The sequence below is a fragment of the Cyanistes caeruleus genome, chromosome 2, assembly GCF_971803275.1.
Source record: "Cyanistes caeruleus chromosome 2, bCyaCae1.hap1.1, whole genome shotgun sequence".
Lineage (NCBI taxonomy): Eukaryota > Metazoa > Chordata > Aves > Passeriformes > Paridae > Cyanistes > Cyanistes caeruleus.
In genome coordinates, this window is record NC_141702.1 from 82,780,952 (window position 1) to 82,800,893 (window position 19,942).

Consider the following 19,942-nt stretch of genomic DNA (forward strand, 5'->3'; position numbering starts at 1 on the left):
CGGGCAGGGGAGGGGACGCGCCCGGCGGGGGCGGAGGGCCCGCCCAGGCAGCCGAGGCCGGACGGCCGCCCGCGTCTCGCCGCTCCGGTCATGGTTGCTGGGCCGCCCCCCGCCCCGCTGCCCCCCGGCGCGGAGCCGCCCCGCGGCTGAGCGCCCCCGCCCGCCCCGGGGAAGGAGCCGGCGCTGCACGGGCGATCTTCATCACCCGCTCTCCCAAGCGGTGGGGGCCCCACACTGCTGCTTCTCCCCACGGTGCCCGGACCGAAACCCCCGCTGCCCGCAGCGGGCAGCGGGGAGGGCGAGGATGTCGGGCAGCACGGCGAGGAAGATGCAACCCTTCACCATCAGCACCAGGCTCTCGCTGCCTAAGTGTGCCGCGGACTTCCCCGGAGACGCCTGCCCCGGCATCGCCCTCGCCTCCGCGCTGGACAGCCACCGCGGCCTCCGTCGCAGCATCAACGAGCGCATCTCCCTCTACCTGGCCCACGCCCGGGCCGGCCCCGCCGCCCCCGCGGGGCAGCCCCGCAACCCCAGCCCCGGTGAGGACGGGGCCACCGACGAGGACCGGCTGAACCGCAGCTCGCTAGCCCGTTCCATTAAGAAGATCACGCTGTCCAATTGGTACGGGGACGCTGGCACGGGAGAGGCAGGGGGACCTGGGGACCCTGCCCGCGCCGGCGACGAGAGAAACCACAACAACAACAACAGCAGGACAGGGAAAGCTCAGTTCAAGGTATGCGATCCCGCTACCCTGTGCCCTGCTGTCGCCCCGTCCTTCCTGCAGTTTCCCTTTCCTCGCTGTCAAGGGACGGATAGGTGCTGGGGAGGCTGCGCCCATCCCTGTTGCCTTATCCCCATGCCGTCCAGGTAGCAGTCGTTGCAGGGCTCCTGGGGTAGTTGGTTTTCCTCCTATGCGCTCCCCACGCTCTGTCTCATCAGGCTGGAGGGCAGGAAGTCTGCGGGTGAGCGGAGATGAGCTCTCTCCGGGGCTGGGATGAGCCGGAAAAGCCCTGCCCCAGAGCCTGGCTATGGGGATCTTAGCTTTCGAGATGCCTGTGATGATGCAGTTGAGTGCGGGGAGCTGGGAACCTACTCTCTCGTTTACCAGAGGGGAAACGGAGGCTGGGAGAAGGGAAGTGACTCATGATGGGCCACACAGCCAGGCAAAGCTGGGACAAGGCTAGGATCAGGACCCAGGACTCTCGGCACCCTGCTCTCCAAGTCTGAGCGCTAGCAGGCGCGGATGTATGAATTCAACAGTGCCAGAGCCAGGGAGACCCCCTCTGTGGGTGGGATGGGGCGGAAGGCATCTCGGAGACGTCGCAGTTTCTGGCAAGAGCAGGCAGGAGCCCCTCGGGATTTAACCCTGACCTGCAACAGCTGGTTTCCCGGCAAGACAGTGCTAGGGAGATCCGCGCAGCCCACTGCCAAAACTCTCATCTTCATTGCCAATAAAGGCCAGGCACAGCCTCGCAAGAGGTGCCGCTTCCTCCGGCACGCAAGCTTCGCTGAGCGGCCGGAGTCTGCGCAGCCCAAAGGACATCGGCATGAGGGCTCCCCTCTTTCATATAAGGTAGGGCTGGGCACGGTGGTGTGGGACTCCCGGGAGACTGCCAGGATCGGCCCCTCCTCCCTGTCCAGCATGAGCGTGTGGAGCTGAAAGAGGTGGGCAGGCTGCAAGATGGAGCTTTGGGAGAGAAAGAGGGAGTTGAGAGGCAGGGGAAAACATGTGGGATGGCAGCTGGAGGAGAGGAGGGACACTATCTCCCACACAGAGCACGGTAGTGCTTTCCCAAACGTGCCCCACAGCCCTGAGATTTGCCCTTCACTCCTGTCCTGTAGGAATGAGGGGCTCCTCCGGGGTGAGCACAATGCTGCCTAGGAGGGTCTGGCCCTGCTCATCTTGTTAGTGGGAAGTCACTGGTGCCTATTCTATGGGAATGCGGCAAGCATATGTGCCGTATTAATTTTGCTTTTAGAAGGGGAAAGAAGTGTTATCAGAAGCGGCACCTGAGGCTGCTGCACTCATTTCACGTGTGGCTTTGCTCGTGTCGTGAAGCCTGGGGTCCTGCTGGGGAGCATTTAGCACAGCACCTCATGGATGCTGAGGCAGGCACAGCTCGTTCTCACAGACTTCGGTTTCTGAGAGTTTTTTGTTTTCCCGGATCAAGGACCCAGCTCCAGCCAGAGGGACCGAGGAGGGAGGGTAGTCCCGGTGGAGCAGCTCTGCGGGAAGGATGAAGTCATCGTTGTGCTGGCAGCCCTGTTTTCCTGTGGCTGACGGATCGTGAGACAGGGACTTTAAATAAAGCTCCCGTGTCACCTGCCGGGTTGTCTCCCACGGCTGAGCTCTGGGGGCCAGTGTGAGACATTACTGCAAGAACTTTCTAGGGTCTTATGCCTCACAGGCACTTCACATTTAGCTCCCTATCATTCCCTAGATATGCATCCAAATCTCTCAGCCCCGTGGTCAGGCAAGGGGGTGCCTTCCCCTTCTGATACCATCCTAATGAGTTCTCACTGTGCCTGCTGGTCTGTGATTCAGCCTTGTACCCTGACTGTTCTTCCTGCTTGGGATGGGATGCTGTGGCCTGTGGCAGTGGTCTGTTCTCTGCAGCAAAGGGCCAAGCTTTTCAGGCCCTTGGAAAGGGTTATAGAGCTGTTGGGCTGTTTGTAGGGCTCTGAGCCTTTTCGGTGGCAGCAGCTCTATGGTGGGGGCTGCCATTCATGTCAGGACTCTTCTTCAGTCCTGGACAGATGGTGGGAAGCCATGTTCTGTGCAGGGAGGGTGTTCTGATTTGCCTAGGTTTGTTTCCCTTGGACAGTGTCCTCAGTCTGGAGCAGCCCGAGCAGCAGTATACTGGCTCTGGCTGATCCGACATCTCATTTGTGGCAGTCTCAGAGGAGGGATTGTCAGGGCAGCACACATTGTCCACCACCCTGTTTCTGTTGCCCTGTGCCTGCTTGGATGGCTGTTACAGAGACAACAAGGTGGCCCCAGGAAGGAAGTGGAAGGAGGTCCCTAAATTAGCCTGTTATATCCAACATCCCAAGAAAAGATCCATCTGTAGAGGATGAAGCTTTATGCCCTTGGGCATGATCCAAACAAACCCACACACGTCTCCTCCTAGGGCTGTGCTGCACTGAGGATAAGGTAATGTGGAGTTCATCCTGGACATCCTCTCTGTGCCTGGCTGCAGTTCCTGGACTTCCTTCCTTCTGCCTCTCCTGCTTCTACCCTCACCCCTGTCCTTTGGAAGCTCTTCCCTGCAAGCCAGCTGCCCCCTTAACTTGTCTCCCAGCTAGGCTGAGATCAGGGATCAGCAGCTGAGAGGATTCAAGTTCATGATGTTGGATTTAGTGCCATCCTGTGCCCTCATGCCTGTGCCTTACTGTCCTGGAATAGGGCAGGGGAGTCTCACTCTGAACATCCTTAGATGACCAGGGACCAGTGGTGATCACTAAATGGGTTTCTGCTGGCTTTGGAGTCAATTCAAGGAGAGAAAAGGGTGCTGGGGTTACTTGGAGCTAAAATGGAAAAGGCACTGAGCAAAGTGGGCTTAGGAGTTCTTGCCACTTGCTAAACACATGGTGGGAGCTGTGGATGCTGTTCGGGAGGAGCCTGGCCTAGATACATAAGGAGGAATGGGCAGGAGCACAGCCAAGCAGCGTTTGGTACTGCCAGCAGAGCCTCTGGCTTAGGGCAGGGGGAGGTGGGTGAATGCTCCTCTGTCCCCTTGGCCATCCGGACAGTTAAGCACTACCAGGCCGACAGCTGTGCCTTCCTGCCTCTAGGTCTTCCTCAGGAAGGATGTGGATACAGAGGACCAACAGCAGAAGCCCGGGAGTGTTCAGGCCAGTGTTCACTGCTCTCCGATGGACAGATGTTCTCCCTTCTATGCGGTATGTCCCCCTGCTCTCAACATTAAGGGGGCATGACGTGCAGCTTGGAGCTGAGCAATGCGGCTGGTAGCTGGTGGTGTGCCCAGGTGTGGATGGAGCCTTGCCTCTTTCAGTGAGTGCAGGAACAAGCTGGGCATGATGGGGCAAGGAATCAGCTCCCCAGGCAGCACCCAGAAGTTTTATTGCTTCCAAGGGAACCAGATTATGGGCTCCTCCAGCCCTGGCTGAGTCAAGTGACTGAAGGTCACAGAGTCACAGGAGGGCCTGAGAATCTATGTTGCTAGAAACAAAACAAAACAAAACAACCCCAAAAAACCCCAAAAACAAAAACAACACCCCCAGAAAAACCAAAAACAAAACAAAATAAAAAAAAAACCCAGAGAATTTCTGTAGTTCTTGTGGTTAAGTAGAACAGGCATTGGAAAGTGAGTCCAGTGCTGTCAGCAGGGCAGCACATGCCAGAGTGCTTACAGAGCCTGAAACAGTTGCCTGAGCCCCACTGCTCCACAGGCTTCAGGCTTCTCCCTGATGGGCTCGGGGGTAGCTAAGACCCCGTGGGGCAGCTCGCACCCTGCCCTCTCAAGGAGGAAGGGCTGTCCTGGGCTGTCCCCAGGAGCAATTTCTGCCTGCTGACAGGAGGCAGCAAGCCCTGCACCTTTGGGTTCCTCCTGAAAATCCTTAGTTTCCTGTTTGCCACCAGCTAGTATGCAGTCAGATCCCCATCCCTGGGCAGAGGGGTGGGAGGTGCCCAAGTGATGGTACTGTTCCCTGGGCTGCGTGCAGCAGGGCCCAGGGCTGAGTTTGGAGAAGGGCCAGCACTTTCATTGGCTGACCTTTGCTGTCACCCCTGGCAGAGCTGGAACCCTGACAGAGAGTTTTGTCAGCATCGGCTGCCCACAAGGCCAAATCCCAAGGGAGATGCTGTGTTCTCTGCCCCCTCCAACCACTCACCAGGGATGGGGGGTCTTGGGTGCCACCAAAAGAGTAGTGGGGCTTACCAGGAACCTACCCCATGGCCATCCCATCCCATGCCCTGGTAGCATCTCCCTGTGTGACACCAAACAGATGTTACAGACATGAATGCTCCTCCCAGGGATGCGCTGCCTCAGGCTGAAGAGGCAGCAAGCATTCCATCTCCAGTGTGGGTGCTGGGACCAGTCCAGGTGCTGGGTGCCATCCCAACAGCCTGGAATGACCCAGGGAGTGACTTACCTGAGGGACAGCCCAGCAACCCATTGCTGACATTGCAAAAGCCACCAGAGTGGCCTTGGTAGAGGGAAGGTGGTACCTCAGTGCCCTGAAGGATAACCCCAAATATGTCAGTGAAGGAGTGGAATCAAGAATAAGGCATGCTGACCTACTTCATTTGGGTTTCTGAAATGCTCCTGGGAGGTGTTGAGGAGAGCTTCCTGGGGCAGCACACTGACACCCTGCCTCTGCTCCCCCTAGCTGGCAGGATCCCCAGTGTCATCACCCCAGAAAGAGAGCCCTAAGGGCAAGGAGTCTGCTGCAGCACCAAGATGCAGTGGGCGAAGCAGTGTGGGAGCAGCCCCTCTCCTTGACCTGAGTCCTCTGATGGCCCACTTCAACCGGGAGATGCTGCAGGTAAGGCCAGCTGGGGCACTCACCCAAGGGGCTGCACAGGAAGCGGGATGGAGGGCCACCGGCAGCCTTACATGTGGGCTGTGGGGTGGGGTGTGCAGTAGTGAGGGCTGAACTCCCAGCCTGAGTGAGGCCATGGTTGTGGCATGAGATCATGTTTGGCTGCCTCTCTCTGGCTGTCAGCCCCAGGGAGAGGGGGTCAGCCCACACCAGGGCCCTGCTTCCTCTCCCTGTGCGCATGCTCCTCCCGTCCCCCGTTCTCCTCCTCCTCCTCCTCCCAGACCCTGTCTCTCCCCAGCAGCGTGGGAACCGAGATGGTGGGAGGGCTGCTTCCATGCCATGGTGGGAAGAATGCATGGGTGTTTGAGCTGGGGAGCAGGGTGCAGCGAGCAGAGTGCAGGGATGTTCTGTGCAGACTGGTCTGCTTGGACAAGCCCGGCTTCTCCTGCTGGGCTGAGGCAGATGCTGGAAAGAAGTGAGCCCACTTGCCACAGATGCTGTCCTAAGTGCCTGTGCTGGCCTGTTGATTCCCAGAGCAAATGGGTTGTCAACTGAAAGGGTGCACTCCAGTCCCTGTCACAGCTTCAGAAAGGTTTGGGCTTGGGTCCAAAAAAACATGTCCTTGAGGCTCTGGTGGAGGCCCCCAGCCACATGGTATGTTGCAGGCAGAGAGCTGGGTGCGAGGTAAGCTGTGGGACCTGAAGGATGGCTGTGACCTCCAGGACTGGGAGGAGGTTGCTCAGACCTTACAGCGGGACATGAAGGATTTTGAGAACACACTGATAAAGCTCAATCAGGTGAGGCCAGGGAGGGCGTGGCATGGTTCCTGTTACCCACAGCACTAGTGCTCCTGGGTTCTCTGCAGCAGAGAGTCCCCGGGAAGCCCTAATGCTGACTGGGTCCCTTGGCCCCACAGATGGGCGAGCAGCTGATGTGGAGGGCAAGCCCCAGTGCTGAGGCCGTACGGAGGCAGCTGCTGGCCCTGCAGGACCAGTGGCAGCTCCTGAAGCAGACAGCTGCCAGCCAGAGCAAAGCCCTGGGGGGCCTGCGGAGTCTGCAGGACTTCAACAGGAAAGCCGAGCGGCTGGAGGCGTGGATCAAGCACAAGGTTTGGAGGATGGGAAGTATGGTTTGGGGAAGGGGACAGCCTGGCTGTCCCCCCACCTTCTCACACCCTTGCCTGGTCCAGGAGGAGAAGCCCTCTCTGGCAGCCCTCCTGCAGGAAAGCCCAGACAAGATCCAGCTCACCCGCCGCATCCTTGACTTGAAGCAGGTGAGAGGCTGCCAGGGAGCTGCCGGCCTGTCAGGGACCCCAAGTACCTTGAGGCTGGGGCTTGGCACAGGTCTCTGAGGAGGGATGCTGATGTCTTTCCTCTCTGCTTGAGCCAGGAGGAGCAGCAGTTCCAGAGTCTGCATAAGGAGCTGAACAGCCTGGCCCAGAAGCTGGAGAAACAAAGCAAAAGTGAGAGCAGAAACATCTCAGCCCGGCGCAAGCACCTCAACAAAATGTGAGTGGAGGACACACGGGCTGAGCCGGGCTGAGCCAGGCACCAGGAGCTGATTGACTGGGAAGCAGGACCCCCCAGACTTCCTGGCCTAGCTCTGTGCAGCTCTCCAGACAGGCACGGACTGCCATTCACCTTTACCCTTCCACCTGCTCAGGTGGCTGCGGCTGCAGGGGACCCTGAAGGAGCACCACGAGGCTCTGCAACTGGCCTTGGAGGTGGCCTCCTTCCTCCAGCAAGCAGATATCCTGCTCGGGGCTATCCATGCAAAGGTATCTGGCACTGAAGCCAGGTTCACCCTGGTATGCAGGGCTGTTGCATGGCCTGAATGAAACAGTGGGCAGCACCTTGCTCTTGTCCCCTGTGTGGAGGCTCTTGTGGTCCCAGCACTCTCAGCCTGGGGTTTGGGGAGAGAACCAGGGGATGGAGAAAGGGAGCCAGGTTGGCAAGTGCAGCTTTGCACTGTTTCTTTCTGCTGGAGCTGGGAGCAGAGCCCTGTCCTCCTCCCACTGCTGACTGTGGCCTCTTCTTACAGCAGAGCAGCATCTGCAGTACAGGGAAGCCAGGGGAGAGCAAGCCATGCCAGGATCGGGATGTCAGGGACATAGCCAGCCAGGTGATGGTGAGTTCAAGACTGCCTCGTCCTCTGAGCCCTGGGGAGCATCCTGACAGAGGGGGTTCGTGAGCCTTCCCAGGCCAACTCTGCCACGAGCAGTGCTGTGGGCGCTGTGGGCACCCCACAGGTGTGTGGGTGGCTGAAGCTGTGTGATGGATGGGGGAGTCTCCCTGAGGGCAGCCAAGGATTCGATAGGCACTCAATGCCTCTTCTGCCCCCAGATGGCTGCTTATCATCACACACCCTCCCCATGACCATGGTGGTTCATCCCTCATGAACCCTGTCTCCATCACTTCCCAGCTGCTCTCTCTTCTCCAGATGCTGGATGTGACAGTGTCCCAGCTCCTAAACTTGCAGCCCAGCCTGGCAGCCCAAGTCACCTCAAAGCACCGAGATGTAAAGGAGAGCTGGGTGCAGCTCCAGCAAGCACTAAGGTAGAGCATAGCTGGGCAGGAGTACCAGGGTCCCAACCCTGACCTCCCAACACTGGAGCCAGAGGCTTGGGAAAGACCTGGGTTAGCCCCTAGCAGACTGTCTCTAGGGCACCAGCTCCACTCAAGGTCTCTCTTCACCCTCTGCTCCCCTGGGCTTTCCTTGCCTTCCTTTCCCAGGACAGGGAAGGCTCCAGCACAGGCAAGCAGTTCCCCAGGAGGCAAAGCTGCAGCTCCAAATGTTGAGCCTCGAGGAGATGATGTCAGTCGTGCGGCTGTGGGTAAGGAAGCAGCAGCCAAATGGACAGGAGGACTCAGTAGCACGGTAAGCACTGTCTTCCTCCAGGTATCTTCAGCTTCTCTGCTTCAAGAAGACAAGGGAACCTATGGGAAAAGGGTTCAGGTGTTGAGCAGAATCCAAGATGAGCACTTCTGGATTTGGTCCCACCAGTTAGGGGATGTGATAAGTGCCAGGCCCTGGGCAAAGCAGGTGTATGCTCTGTGCTGGCCAAGGAAGAATGGGAACCTTTGTGTCACAGGTACCAAAAGATGTGCTGGAGAAGATAGCAGAGCACAAGAAAGGAGAGGAGAGCAACCCTGGCTCCCCAGCAGTGGGACAGCCCCCTCATGGAGGGGACAACAATAGGTACCAGCTTTGGGGAGGTGGCTGTGGGAGCGGGACAGAGTCAGAGGGGACAGGGATGGGGTTCCCCTGTGCAAGGGGGAACCTTGTATTCCTAACTGTCCCTCTCTTCTCACTGCTGGAGGAGGAGAGAGGCAGAGGCTGATTGGGGCATGCGGCAGCTGGAAACCCAAGTGCAGGATGTCTGCCAGGTGGTGAATGTGGTAATGTCTCCCCAAGAGTCCCCTTTTCTCCCTGCCCATCCAAGAGGAGTCGGTGTTGGGGAAAGACTCACTTCCCTGACCCCCTCCTGCTGCTTGTGGGCTTGTATGTTTGTGCACACACACCTGCTCTGGTGTGTGTCTAACTCAGCATATCTCCTGCTCCTCAGCAGACTCTGTCCCCATACAAGGAGAGTGTACGTGTGGGAGTGCCCCCATGTCCAGTGGTGAGCCTGGAGGCAGCACGGATGCAGCAGGAGCCCCTGGCCCCCAGCTCCAGTGCCAGGGCTATGCTCCTGGTGAGCCTGCTTGGATGTGAGGTGGCAGGAGGACACCAGGTGGAGCCCATCCTAACTGCCCTCTCTGCCTCCCAGGAGGGGCCAGCACGAGGGAGGCCTCCCAGGAGCCCTCAGGTGGAGGCCATGCTGCAGGAGCTGGGGGAATTGTGGGAGGACCTGCAGAAGAAGCACCAGGAGAATGGTGTAGTGCTGCAAGAAATCGATAAGGCACGTAGAGTCAGGGCTAGGGTGGGCACAGGGTGTACTCCAATTGTAGCAGCTTTCTGGGGATCACCAAGTGAGGCTGGCACCTGTGGGGCCTGGAGCTGCAACACTGGCACCCATATCTCTAGTTGGCTTTGCAGATGGCACACTTCTCTCACTGTGCTGCCTGCGCCCCACGTACCCCTAGTGGGATGCCAGCATGGCTCCTGCCTCCTCTGAGTGGCTCAGAGCCAGGCTGATAGTTTCCCTGCTCTCCCTGAAGGCACTGAGGCTGGTGGGGGAGCTGGACCAGACTGAGCAGTGGCTGCAAGCCGTGGCTGGGTCGCTCGTGGAACCAGCCACCATGAGAAGCCCGGCGGAGCTGCGCCAGGACCTGGAAGAAATGAGCCAGCTGGAGAAGCAGCTCCTGCTGTGTGGCCTCAAACTGCAGGCACTGCGGGAAGAAGCAGCAGGCGAGTCGCCCTCTGAGCATGAGGGAGCAAGGAAGATGCAGAGGAAAGTGAGGATGGTGGAGGAGAAGTGAGTCCTGGAGGAAGGTGCCTCTTCTCTTGTCCCCAGGTTGCGTGGGGAGGAGGATGCTGTCCCTGAGGAGGTGCAGAAGCTGCCAGCACCTCTGATGAGCACCTCTCCCCACAGGTTGGCACAGGTGCAGGCAACCCTGCGGCACCGGGCAGCAGATCTGCAGGACTCCCTTGTGCTGTCTGAATTCCTGCAGGACCTGCAAGAGGAGGAGGCACAGAGCCAGCAGGGATCTGCAGTGGTAAGCAGTGTGGCCAGGCATCCCCTGGGATCATACAGCACCTGGGACTGGACCAAGGGCTGACCTGTGGTTGGCAAGGGGACCCTATGGGGTGCTCCCTTCTAGCCCAGCTGCCTGAGGTGTCACTCCCCATCTCTCATGTCTGGTGTTTCTGCTGGCTTCAGCCAGGAAGTGGGCACTGCAGTTCGAAGGGGTGTTTTCCCCTGCTCTCAGCCCAGGCTGAGACATCTCCAAGCAGTGAAGACATGAGTCGCCCCTTGGGAGAGCTGCAAGAGGCAGTGGAGATGCTGAATGACGTGGCAAAAGAGCGGGAGCGGGTCATGGAGGTGGCAGCGGAGACGGAGAACCTGGAGCGTCTGGTAGGGAATGGAGGCAGGGGGCCTGAGGATGCAACTGGGTGGCTCATCTGCAGCTGGACATGCTAGCTAATTGGGACAGGGCATGCACTTCAGCTGTCCTCAGTGGGACACAAGGCTATTTGGATTCATGGGCATCACTCTGTGCGAGGCTGGTATCCTTGTCTCTCCCATGGCTGGCACCTGCCCTTTTGCAGCTGCGTGGCTGGGGTGGGCTGAGGCTGTGTGGCAGGTGGTAGCACAGGAGCCTCCACCCCAGGGTTAATCTTCCTCTGTGTTCCCTCCTGTCCATTCAGGTGGCAAAGGTATCCCCACAGCTGGAGGCACTTCAGTGCAGAGCCGAGGCACTATCTCAAGACATTGCCCTAGCAGAGAATGGCTTCACCACGGTGAAGAGTGAGAAGGACCTGCAAGAGCTGCAGGGCTTGCTAAACTGCCAGCAGGAGATGGAGGTGAGTCAGAGGAGCACTGCCAGGGAGGTTATCCGGCTGGCTGGGGCTGTCCCAATGAGGCACTGTTCCCCCTCCAGGGGCCCAGGTGTTGTTAGCCTTGGCACACTGTGGCAGGGCAGGCTGGAATTTTCCAGTGGAGGTGAGACCTGCCTGCTCTGCTCCCCTCTGATAGCATGGGCCAGGCAAGGGGACAGAGCCTGCGTCAGCTCCCATGTGCCAGCACCCACCTGCCAGCACCTCACTCATCTTCCCACTGGCGGGGAAGCAACTCATGCACACAGGGCAGGGAAGCCAGGCAGTTCTGTGCTCTTCCTGTCGTCCCCACAGAGGTTATCTCTGCCCACTCTTTGCAGCCCATGTACCAGCATCCTCTCCTCTGCCTCTGCATCCCAGAATATAGGGGAGTCCAGCCTGGGTTCAGAAGGGTTGGATGCATCTCGAACATTTCCTGCCTTGTGATCTTTAGCATGCAGTGTCACAGACCCTGCAAGGGCAGCTGGAGGAGCTGGAGAGGGCGGCTGCCCACTTGCAAGAGCTGTGCCCTGCTCAGCAGTGCCCCATCAGCCAGGAGCTGCAGGAGACTCTGTGGGCCTGGGCAGGGCTGCGAGAGCTGCTGCGGGAGACTCGGCTCCGTGTGCAGCAGGCCAGCCAGCTCCGGCACTTCTTCAAGGATTATCTAGCCATGATGTAAGTGGTAGTGAGCTTATGGGGTTGCTTCTGTGGTGGTTGAGTGGGAGCTGGTGAGAACAAGGCATTGGCAGGTATGTGGGCAGTGCTGAAGCTGCAGCTAGGCGTGACCATGGTGAGCCTGGAATGCAGGGTTGCACCACAGCTGTCTGCTGTGAGGCAGCCCTGCAATATCTTGTCCTGCCACAACAGCCTTGCCACAACCCCACTGAGCTGCTTCCAGCTATCCCTGAGCATGGGAATAACTTCCCTGGGGCCTGCAGGGCTGAAAAAAGGGTTGGGTCATTCCTCAGCCTGTCTTTCACGTGCTCACAGCTCCTGGACAGAGGACACACGGGCTCAGATCTTCTCTGAAAGCCCAAGCAGCTCCAGTCTCCCAGAGACTCCATGTGAGGAACTGGAGAGGAGAATTGAAGAGAAACTCAAGGAGTTTGAGGCACTAGCAGCAGCAGGGCAGCAGCTGGTGTCTGAGGAGCACTACCTGAGTGCAACAGTAAGGACAGGGGAAACAGGGTCGGGGGGAAATTCTCAGCACTCCCTGAAGTCCTCTGGGGACAGACCATGAAAGAAAGAGCAAGGTGTGGGTGCAGAGCCCCAGTAAGTGGGATGGGGACAGATACACAACCCTGGGGCTGCTCAGGGCAGGAGGAAGTTTAATCCACTGGATCCTGAGATCTGAGCTGATGTGACTGTCACTGTATCCCACTCCCAAAAACCTCCCAACTGCTCTTTTTGAGATATCCTGGTAGGGACAGTGTCCCTGGGCCAGGAGTCCTTGCAAGCTGCCCAGCATCTCTCCTCCTCTCAGATAAAGGAGCGCTTGGAAGAGCTGCAGAGCATGCTGGGCTGGGTGCTGGTGCGCTGGCGAGCACAGAAGCATCAGCAGGATCTGGGGAGCAGACAGGAGGACAGGAGGGACCTGGAGAGCCTCTCAAGCACATCCCCCACTGATCAAGTAAGTACTCAGCCATGCTGAGATGGTCAGGGAGTGTGATCAGCCTGGAGGCTGAGGGTAGCAGAGGCGCTGGATGGAATGGGTGGTGCAGAAGTAGGGGAGGGATGTGTGCCCATACCTCTGGGAGTCTCTGGGGTTCAGGCAGGGCAAAGGGAAGGCTGTCCCAAGAAAATTCCTGGCTCCAGCAGCCCTTCCTTCATGTTCCCTCTCTTGCCTTGCTCCCCAGGAGCAGCATGCCTCACATGCTTCACCCCACCTGGAAAGCATCCACAGCCCAGGGAAGTTCATGCTCTGCTCCCTCCTCAAGCCTGTGCAAAGATTAGAGCCAAAGTTTCCAGAGAAAACAGCCATCTCCCCACCCTCATCACCCCTCTCAGATGCCCCATCAGGAGTGGAGCAGAGCCCTGGGGAGTCCAGCAGCGAAACACCCCATGATGTGGAACCCCCCAAGGAGGCTGCCACCTCGGATCCTGCTGAGACCTCCATGCTGCTGCTGCCACCACGGGTCCCCTGTGGTCTCGGGGGGACAGTCAACCTCATCCTCAGCATTGGCAAGAAGGGCGAGAAGAAGGCACAGCCGCTGGCCAGCAGTGAGAGGCCAGGGGAGGAGGCACTGCCAACGGTATGGGGTGGATTGTGGGAGGCTCTGGCAGAACCATGGGCGAGCGGCCACACAGCCAGGGCATCTCTCTGGAGCTGTGCCCCATGCAGACTGGGAGGCTGCAAGGGCTGCAGGGTAACCCCTGAGCTGAGACCCCTCTAGGCCATTTCTAAGTGGGCTGCTGGGACTGTGTCAGTCTCAGGAGAGGGGCCTTCGGCCATGCTGATGCCACGTGATGCCTTAGGACTAAGGCTGGCTTGCGCCGCCCACTTTGCCTGTGCTCTCCTGCTGCAGCTCCTTGCCCACTCTGTCCTCTCTGTGTGTCTCTTTCTCTCCCCTTGCTCAGCTCCTCACCACTAAACACTCAGGCTGTAAAACCTTTTGGAAGCGTTGCCAGGGGCTTTTAGGAAACACTTGGGGTAGCTTAAAGCGAAAAAGAAAGCCACCTCGCCAGCTGGTGGAAGAGGTAATGTCCTGGGGAAGGCTGCATGCTGGGCATAGTGGCTGCATGGCGTGAACCTGCCTGCCACCAACCATCCCTGCCATGCCATTGTGCCCTCTTGGCAGTGGTCCGTTGAGAGAGGAAAAACCCTTCTGGTGCTGTGGGGTCCAGCGTGTGGGTTCTGGGATATGTGAGGAGGGGGCTCAGGCAGGGCTTGCTGCAGTTTGGCTCCCCATTCAAGTAGTTTCAGTGACCATGAGAGGAGGTATGGCTAGCGAAGAGTCTATTGCTGGGGGGTGTCAGCAGTTACTTGTGTAGCCAGCTGAAGGGGTACAAGGGTGGTTGGGGCTGTTTGAGGTGCACATTTTGCAGGGATGGGGGTCTCACTGCAGACTGCTTGGCTTGTAACCCTGGGGTTGGGAGTCTGGGAATTTGTTGGGGCTCAGATCTGTTCATTGCTCCAAAGCCTGTACAAAAAGGTCTGTGTGTGAGGAGCCCCAAGGACAGCCAGGCTCAGTAGCCCAAGGGAGAGTGCAGGAGGGCAGTGAGGCTGGAGGGCAATGAGGCAGGGTGAGGGGCTGCTGGGCTGCCAAGAGGGTTTTGGTCATGGACACCATCCAGCCTAATGGATACAGGGGGACACTGCTCCAGCTCCTGCAGACTCTTGCAGCTGTGGAAACCCAGGAGAGGGTCTGCAAGGAACAGGAGGGGAAGGGTCTGGACTCAATCCCTACCCTTGCATTCATTGCTTTACTGCCTGGAGCATACAGGGCTGGCGGGCAGGGACAACAGTGACTCAGTAGCCACCCAAAAGTGATGGCTTGGAGGTCAGCAATGCCAGGGAAAAGCTGTATGGCAGAGTCAGCCCCAGCTGTACCACACCTGGGGGACTCCATCATGGGCAGATTCCCTTGTCTGTCTCTACCCTGCCTGCACCAGTGTGGGAGCAGCCCTCAGGGGACTGAGGTGAAGCTCTGTCACTCCCAGCACTGCATGTGCTCCTGGCGAGCATTTTTGTCTGCTGGCCCTTGCAGCTCCCTGCTTTCCCAGATGCAGCATGGAAAGGGGGTAGTTGTTACAGGATGATGGAAGCTCCAGCGATGGGGATGACACCTCTCTCCTTCTCTGTTTCCTCAGGTGCAGGTGGAGGCCAGGAAAACCTGTGCCACAAAGTGGACACCTGTTGTCGTCCGCCGCCCTCCAGCATCCAGCGGTGGGATGCCAGCTGTCTCCCACACCCTGCCTAAGGCCGGGGCTGGCTGTCTCTTCAACAGCTTGCAGCGGCGGGAGCAGGCCAGAGCAGAGCAGGCCCGGCTGCTGACTCTCCAGGGCATCATGGGCGACAGCTCCCTGCAGCCCACACTGGAGGAATGCCATGGCCCCAGCAACACGTGGCCTCAGAAGTGTGGCTGGAGGAAGGGGAGGCCAGGGACAGCTGCTGCTGGACCTCAGCTTGGGGAGCTGCTCCTCTATGTCAGGAACCCACTGGTGCAGGACATTGATGCTGAGTGCGAGGCAGCCCCTCAGAACCCTTGCCTCCCTAACCCAAAAATCACATGCCCTCGTGTTTCCCTGGGCTCTGTGCTCAGCCTGGAGCTGCCACGGGATGCAGTGGTCCTGGGGTGCCACCGAGGGGCTGCAGCACAGCAGCAGGAGGCAGAGAGGCAGGAGCAGAGGCAGGATCAAGGGGTGAGGCCTTGGAAACCCATAGGCACATACAGAGTTGGATGGCAGGAAGATGGGCACAGTCCCCAGGGGCCCAGCAAGAGGCTGGGGATGTCCACCAAGAGTGAGGGAGGAACGTTGTTCGAGGAGGTGAGCTTCGACCCCAGCTACAGCCAGCAAAGGGCACGCTGTGCTGAGGAACACGGGAACCTGCAGCACCCCAGCAGCACCAGTAAAGACCTTTTGGACTTGAGGCCGAGCCAGCCATCCTTTGTCAGTATGGGGGATGAGCTGGCCACCCACTTTGGCCAGGACAACAGCCCCACTGCCACTGGCAGGGCCAGGCTTCACAGAGCCGCTTGGCTAGAGCTTGGATCATCTCCTGCCAGCATCCCAGGCAGGACTGGAGCCATCCCTAGCCCTGCCTGCAAACACCAGCCAGCCAGCAACAGCCAGCCCAGAAGGTCCCCAGCTTCCCCTGCTGCCCCCACCCAGCTCTCTATCTTTGAGTGGGCACTGGGGTCTCCACAGCCCCAGAGCCCTGCACTGGGCACTAAGGAAGTTTGCCACCCTGCCCACAGGCAGTTTGAGGAAGAGGAGGAGGAGCTGCAGGCCATCTGGGATGGTGCACACGAGCGACGGGCACAGAGCCCACCTAGAGGCAGCTGTGCCAGCCATCGGACAGGCAGCAGGGAAGGCAGCTTGCCCAGCCTGAGCACTACTGCTGGCGGGCCCCTTATCCTCTCATCAGCCAACAATGTGCTAGTGGCCAAATTCACCCTCCCCACCATTGCCCAGCTGCTCCACAGCCCATCGGGAGAGAAGAGCCCCGGGGTGGTGCACAGTGGCAGTGGCAGTCCCAACAGGGATTCCCCCCACGTGGAGGAACTGGTGTCTGCAGCCCCCTTGGATAACTTCAGCACCTGGGGTCAGCGGCGGCACGGGCAAGAGGAGAGAGAGAGCAGCAAGGTGAGATCCACAGGCCAGGGGCTCTCCTTCAGGGTCAGATAAGGGGCTAGGGAACACCCAAGGCAGCAGCTGGGTTACCCACTCCAGCAAATATTTGGGGACTTCCTGAATCCAGTGGCCCCTTCAACTGGTGGAGAAGGGCCAGGTGTGGTATTTGGGGTCCTTGCAGCACACACCCACCCACCAACCCATAGCCTCAGCAAGGTGGCACTTCACCCCTAAAGTTGACACACAGCCCCAGCCCCTGCCCGGGTGAGAAAGTTGTTCCTCATTGTCATCCCACTGCCACTTTGGCATTGCTCACCAGGGACAGGTCATATAGACCTCATGTGCATGGATGCTAAGCTGGCACCACCAGCCCCAGAGAAGTTTTTGCTCACCCTCTGTGCCTTTGCAGGTCCTTCCTGGTAAAATGGAGTTTCAGATGATGGAGGGGACACTGGAAAGGAAGCACATATTGCAAACAGGAGGGAGAAAGGTACAGACATGGCTGTGGGGCTCCTTTGGGACAGGGGTGCTGGGACACAGCAGGGGATGGAGGAAAGCCAGGGATGTTCCTGGAACCACCATGGCAGTGCTGCTGGCCATTCTGGAAGGGCCTCAGAGGGGCTGGGCTTCATTTTGAGTGGCATGAGACCATCTGTTTTCTTCCAAAGCTGTTGGTATCACAGCTGTCCCCTGCTTGTGTCCCACAGGCCAGCTGCCGGGCCTGGGGCCTCTTCCATGCTGTGTTGATGAGGCAGACACTGTGTTTCTACCAGGACCGCAGAGACAGCCTCAAGGTGCGGTGAGGGAGATTGGGGTGACATGGGAGAGGGCTGGCAGCAGGGTGATGGCTCTGGGCCCCACGGCCAGGGAAGACAGAGCCATCCAACCCCACTGTTGCTCTTGCTTTCCTTTGTGCTGCAGAGCTCTGTGGTGGCCCTTCCCTTGAACCTCTCTGGGGCAGTCTGCACTCCAGATGCCGAGTACACCAAGAAGACCAACTGCTTCAGGCTTCAGTGAGTCCCCAGTCCAGGGCAGTAACCACAGCCCTCCCCAGTGTGTGCCTGCTGGGGCAGACACATACCAACACCACCAGGCAGGACCAGCTCAATGCTTAGATGAGGATTTCCTTTCTTTCTTACCTCCTTCTCTTCTTTTCTGGTCTGGTGGGGGTTGTCATATCTGCACCCTACATCACTGTTCTTCCCCTCTCCCTTCAGGCTGCAGGATGGCTCTGAATACCTCCTGAGGGCCCCCACCCAGCCCCTCATGAATGAATGGGTCTCAAAGCTGCAGCAAAACTCAGGTGAGCAGTCCTTGCAGGCAGAGCAGAGGCCCAGCTCTATGTGGTTACCATATTTGCTCAGCCTCTGCTGAGCCCTTTGATACATGGGGGGTCAGAAGAGAAGCAGCACAACATTTTACTCTGATTTATGCATCCTCCTAGCCTGCCTTGGGAACAACAGTTCTCTGCCAGGCAGGATTTGGAGGCTTTGTTTTCACACCACATACACAGCTATAAATCAGGAATAGCACAATTGACGTCAGAGGTGCCTCGGCAGCAAAAAGCCTGTGTCAGGAAAATTATAATTGTGCCTTGGTATTCCTCCATATCCTCTGGGCCTGGAAATGTCTTGCTTGCCCTTGAGGCAAGGAGACCTGTAATACTGAGGTTTTCCTGTTGCTGTACCCATACCTGAGAGGTTCAAGCCCTGCTATGAAATCCTAGGCTGGTTGTCAGGACCAAGAGCAGGCACTAGAGGAGGTTAGAGGAGCCAGCCATACAGCATGGGCACTTGGAACAGGGACAAGTCCTGTGCAGTCATGTCACAGTCCTGTGCTCTGCCAGCATCCAACATCCAGCAGGATGTTTGTTGTGCCCCCAGGTTACCCCAAAGTGGATTACTTCCAGGCAGCAGCACAGCGTGTCGAGGGCATTGGTGGTACTGGCAGGTAAGTAGCCAGGAGAGGGCCAGCTGAACTGACCTATTACGACTCTCTCCCACATTTGCCAGTGACTGCTGCTCCAGCAGGACATTGGTGGGCCAGTCTGGTTTGCTAAATCTCTGCTATTTTCAGTTTCAGCAAGGTCTCCAGCCTTGGGATCTCCCACCTCCAGGGACATCATCAGGTCATGACCACCAAGAGCCAGGAGACTGTGGTATTACCCTGTGCAAGCACAGTACTGCAGCGGCCTCTGGGCAGCCAGGATGGCCCAGTTGATGGGACTGTGGCAGCAGCAGGTGACTTTCCTGTCTGTCTGGGTTGCCACTGTCCCCCAGCTTCTCTCCCCAGCCCAGAGAGAGGTACATGTGAGACAGCTGTGGGAGGCTGATGGCTCTCTGTCAGCCTTGAACTTGGTGGTATCCAGGCTAGGAGTCCCAGGTGCTGGGACTTGGGGAAAAGAACATTTACTTCACTTCCTAGGATACTGAGATAGTCATATATTTCCCTCTTCTCTTTGGGGCTGACACAAGGGTGTCCTGTGACAGTCTTGTCTTGTGACATGTCTCCATTCTGCTTCAGAGAATGCTCAGGGGATTGGGCACGAGGAGCAGCAGAGGTCACCCAGAGTGTCCCCCGGGCTGTGGGACAACATCCGCCCAGAAGACAACTGCGGGCTGGTGGCCAGCAAGAGGAGGTCCTACTCCTTCACCTCAGGTATAGTCCTGATAGCTGTCACCGCCAGGGGGTGGCACCACTGCCTCTGTTCCCACACACAGCCGAGGACAGATAGGATGCTGCTCTAGCATGCACCTGTCCTACATACCTGTGCCCTTGGCTGCAGCCCCCATTTGGGGAGGGTTCTAGAGGGCTGCCAGGACCTGCTGGCACCCTTCCCCTTGCACTGACTGCTCCTTCTTGCAGCCACCTACCAGAAGATCACCCCACTGACAGTGCACAAGGAGCCAGCGGAGGCCGGGAGCAGTTATTCTGTCACACTGTACATAGGGGAGCAGGTGTCAGCCGTGCCCCGAGCACGCTGTCACTCCTTTGTGGCCCAAACAGGGAGCCTTCGGGACACACGAAGGGAGAAGACCACCAGCCCCCCTCGCACCAGGAACAAATCTGTCTTCAAGAAGTTCTTTGGGAAGAAAGAGTGAACCCCAGACAAAGGGATAAAATGCCCTAACCAGACTCTTATCCTCCTCTTTGACCATTCTGGCATGGTCTCTACTCACAGCACCAGTTCATGGCTCACTGCCTCCCCAGGGGCAAGAGGATGTGCCTGGCTCTGCTTCAGCCAGCCCCAGGGCTGCCCTGTGCTCCAGCCACTGCAGTCCCCAGCCTCAGCCTGGCACTGAGCATCCCCCCTGTCCAGTGCTATCCCTGGGTGCTGCTGGCTCCCCAGGCATCCTAATGACACACAGCACAAACTGAGGGTGGTGGATGATGGTTTTTATTAAAACATGAATAGACACTTAGTGTGGGAGCTTTTTTGTCCTGCAGCACCTGTTGGCACAGGTGGAAAGGAGCTCTTTGCAAGGTGGTCCTGGCTGAGGAGTAAGGGCAGCTTGAGATGAGGAGGGCCCTGCAAGTGAGGTTCAGTCCTGCTTGGGGGGAAGCCTGAGCCATTTTGCCTTTTACAAGGATGCTTTGTCCTGCACTTCCTCTCTGCCTGCACTCAGCCCGGCTAATCCCACAAGCTATCTGGGCCCCTTTTCCC

The 19,942-nt window shown here is 58.3% G+C and overlaps 1 protein-coding gene across 13 annotated transcripts; it reads left to right on the forward strand.

Moving 5' to 3' along the window:
• The first annotated feature begins 136 nt into the window (after positions 1–136).
• LOC111927550 (uncharacterized) lies at positions 137–19,696 on the forward strand. 13 transcript variants are annotated; one of them, XM_086878290.1, is made up of 33 exons: positions 137–733; positions 3,796–3,903; positions 5,353–5,508; positions 6,171–6,302; positions 6,422–6,613; positions 6,695–6,778; positions 6,895–7,013; positions 7,168–7,282; positions 7,546–7,632; positions 7,945–8,060; positions 8,238–8,382; positions 8,597–8,702; positions 8,821–8,903; positions 9,071–9,199; positions 9,275–9,406; positions 9,666–9,922; positions 10,040–10,163; positions 10,328–10,522; positions 10,816–10,971; positions 11,438–11,658; positions 11,974–12,151; positions 12,467–12,613; positions 12,840–13,235; positions 13,561–13,680; positions 14,794–16,290; positions 16,688–16,768; positions 16,986–17,072; positions 17,200–17,291; positions 17,496–17,581; positions 18,162–18,228; positions 18,355–18,518; positions 18,802–18,936; positions 19,144–19,696. In XM_086878290.1, exons 1-33 carry the CDS (start codon positions 305–307, stop codon positions 19,377–19,379), a joined length of 6,372 nt encoding a protein of 2,123 aa, XP_086734416.1. In that variant the 5' UTR covers positions 137–304; the 3' UTR covers positions 19,380–19,696. The 13 variants fall into 13 exon arrangements, with proteins under 13 accessions (XP_086734416.1, XP_086734405.1, XP_086734408.1 ...); XM_086878279.1 differs by having other exon boundaries at positions 163–733; positions 8,597–8,703; positions 8,825–8,903; XM_086878282.1 differs by having other exon boundaries at positions 163–733; positions 8,597–8,703; positions 8,825–8,903; positions 9,074–9,199.
• The last annotated feature ends 246 nt before the right edge of the window (positions 19,697–19,942 follow it).

Coding starts and splice junctions, on each gene's coding strand:
- LOC111927550 (XM_086878290.1), top strand. CDS start 305: ATGTCGGGCAGCACGGCGAGGAAGATGCAACCCTTCACCATCAGCACC. Junction 6,614..6,694: donor AGGCGTGGATCAAGCACAAG/GTTTGGAGGATG, acceptor TGCCTGGTCCAG/GAGGAGAAGCCCTCTCTGGC. Junction 12,152..12,466: donor AGCACTACCTGAGTGCAACA/GTAAGGACAGGG, acceptor TCCTCCTCTCAG/ATAAAGGAGCGCTTGGAAGA.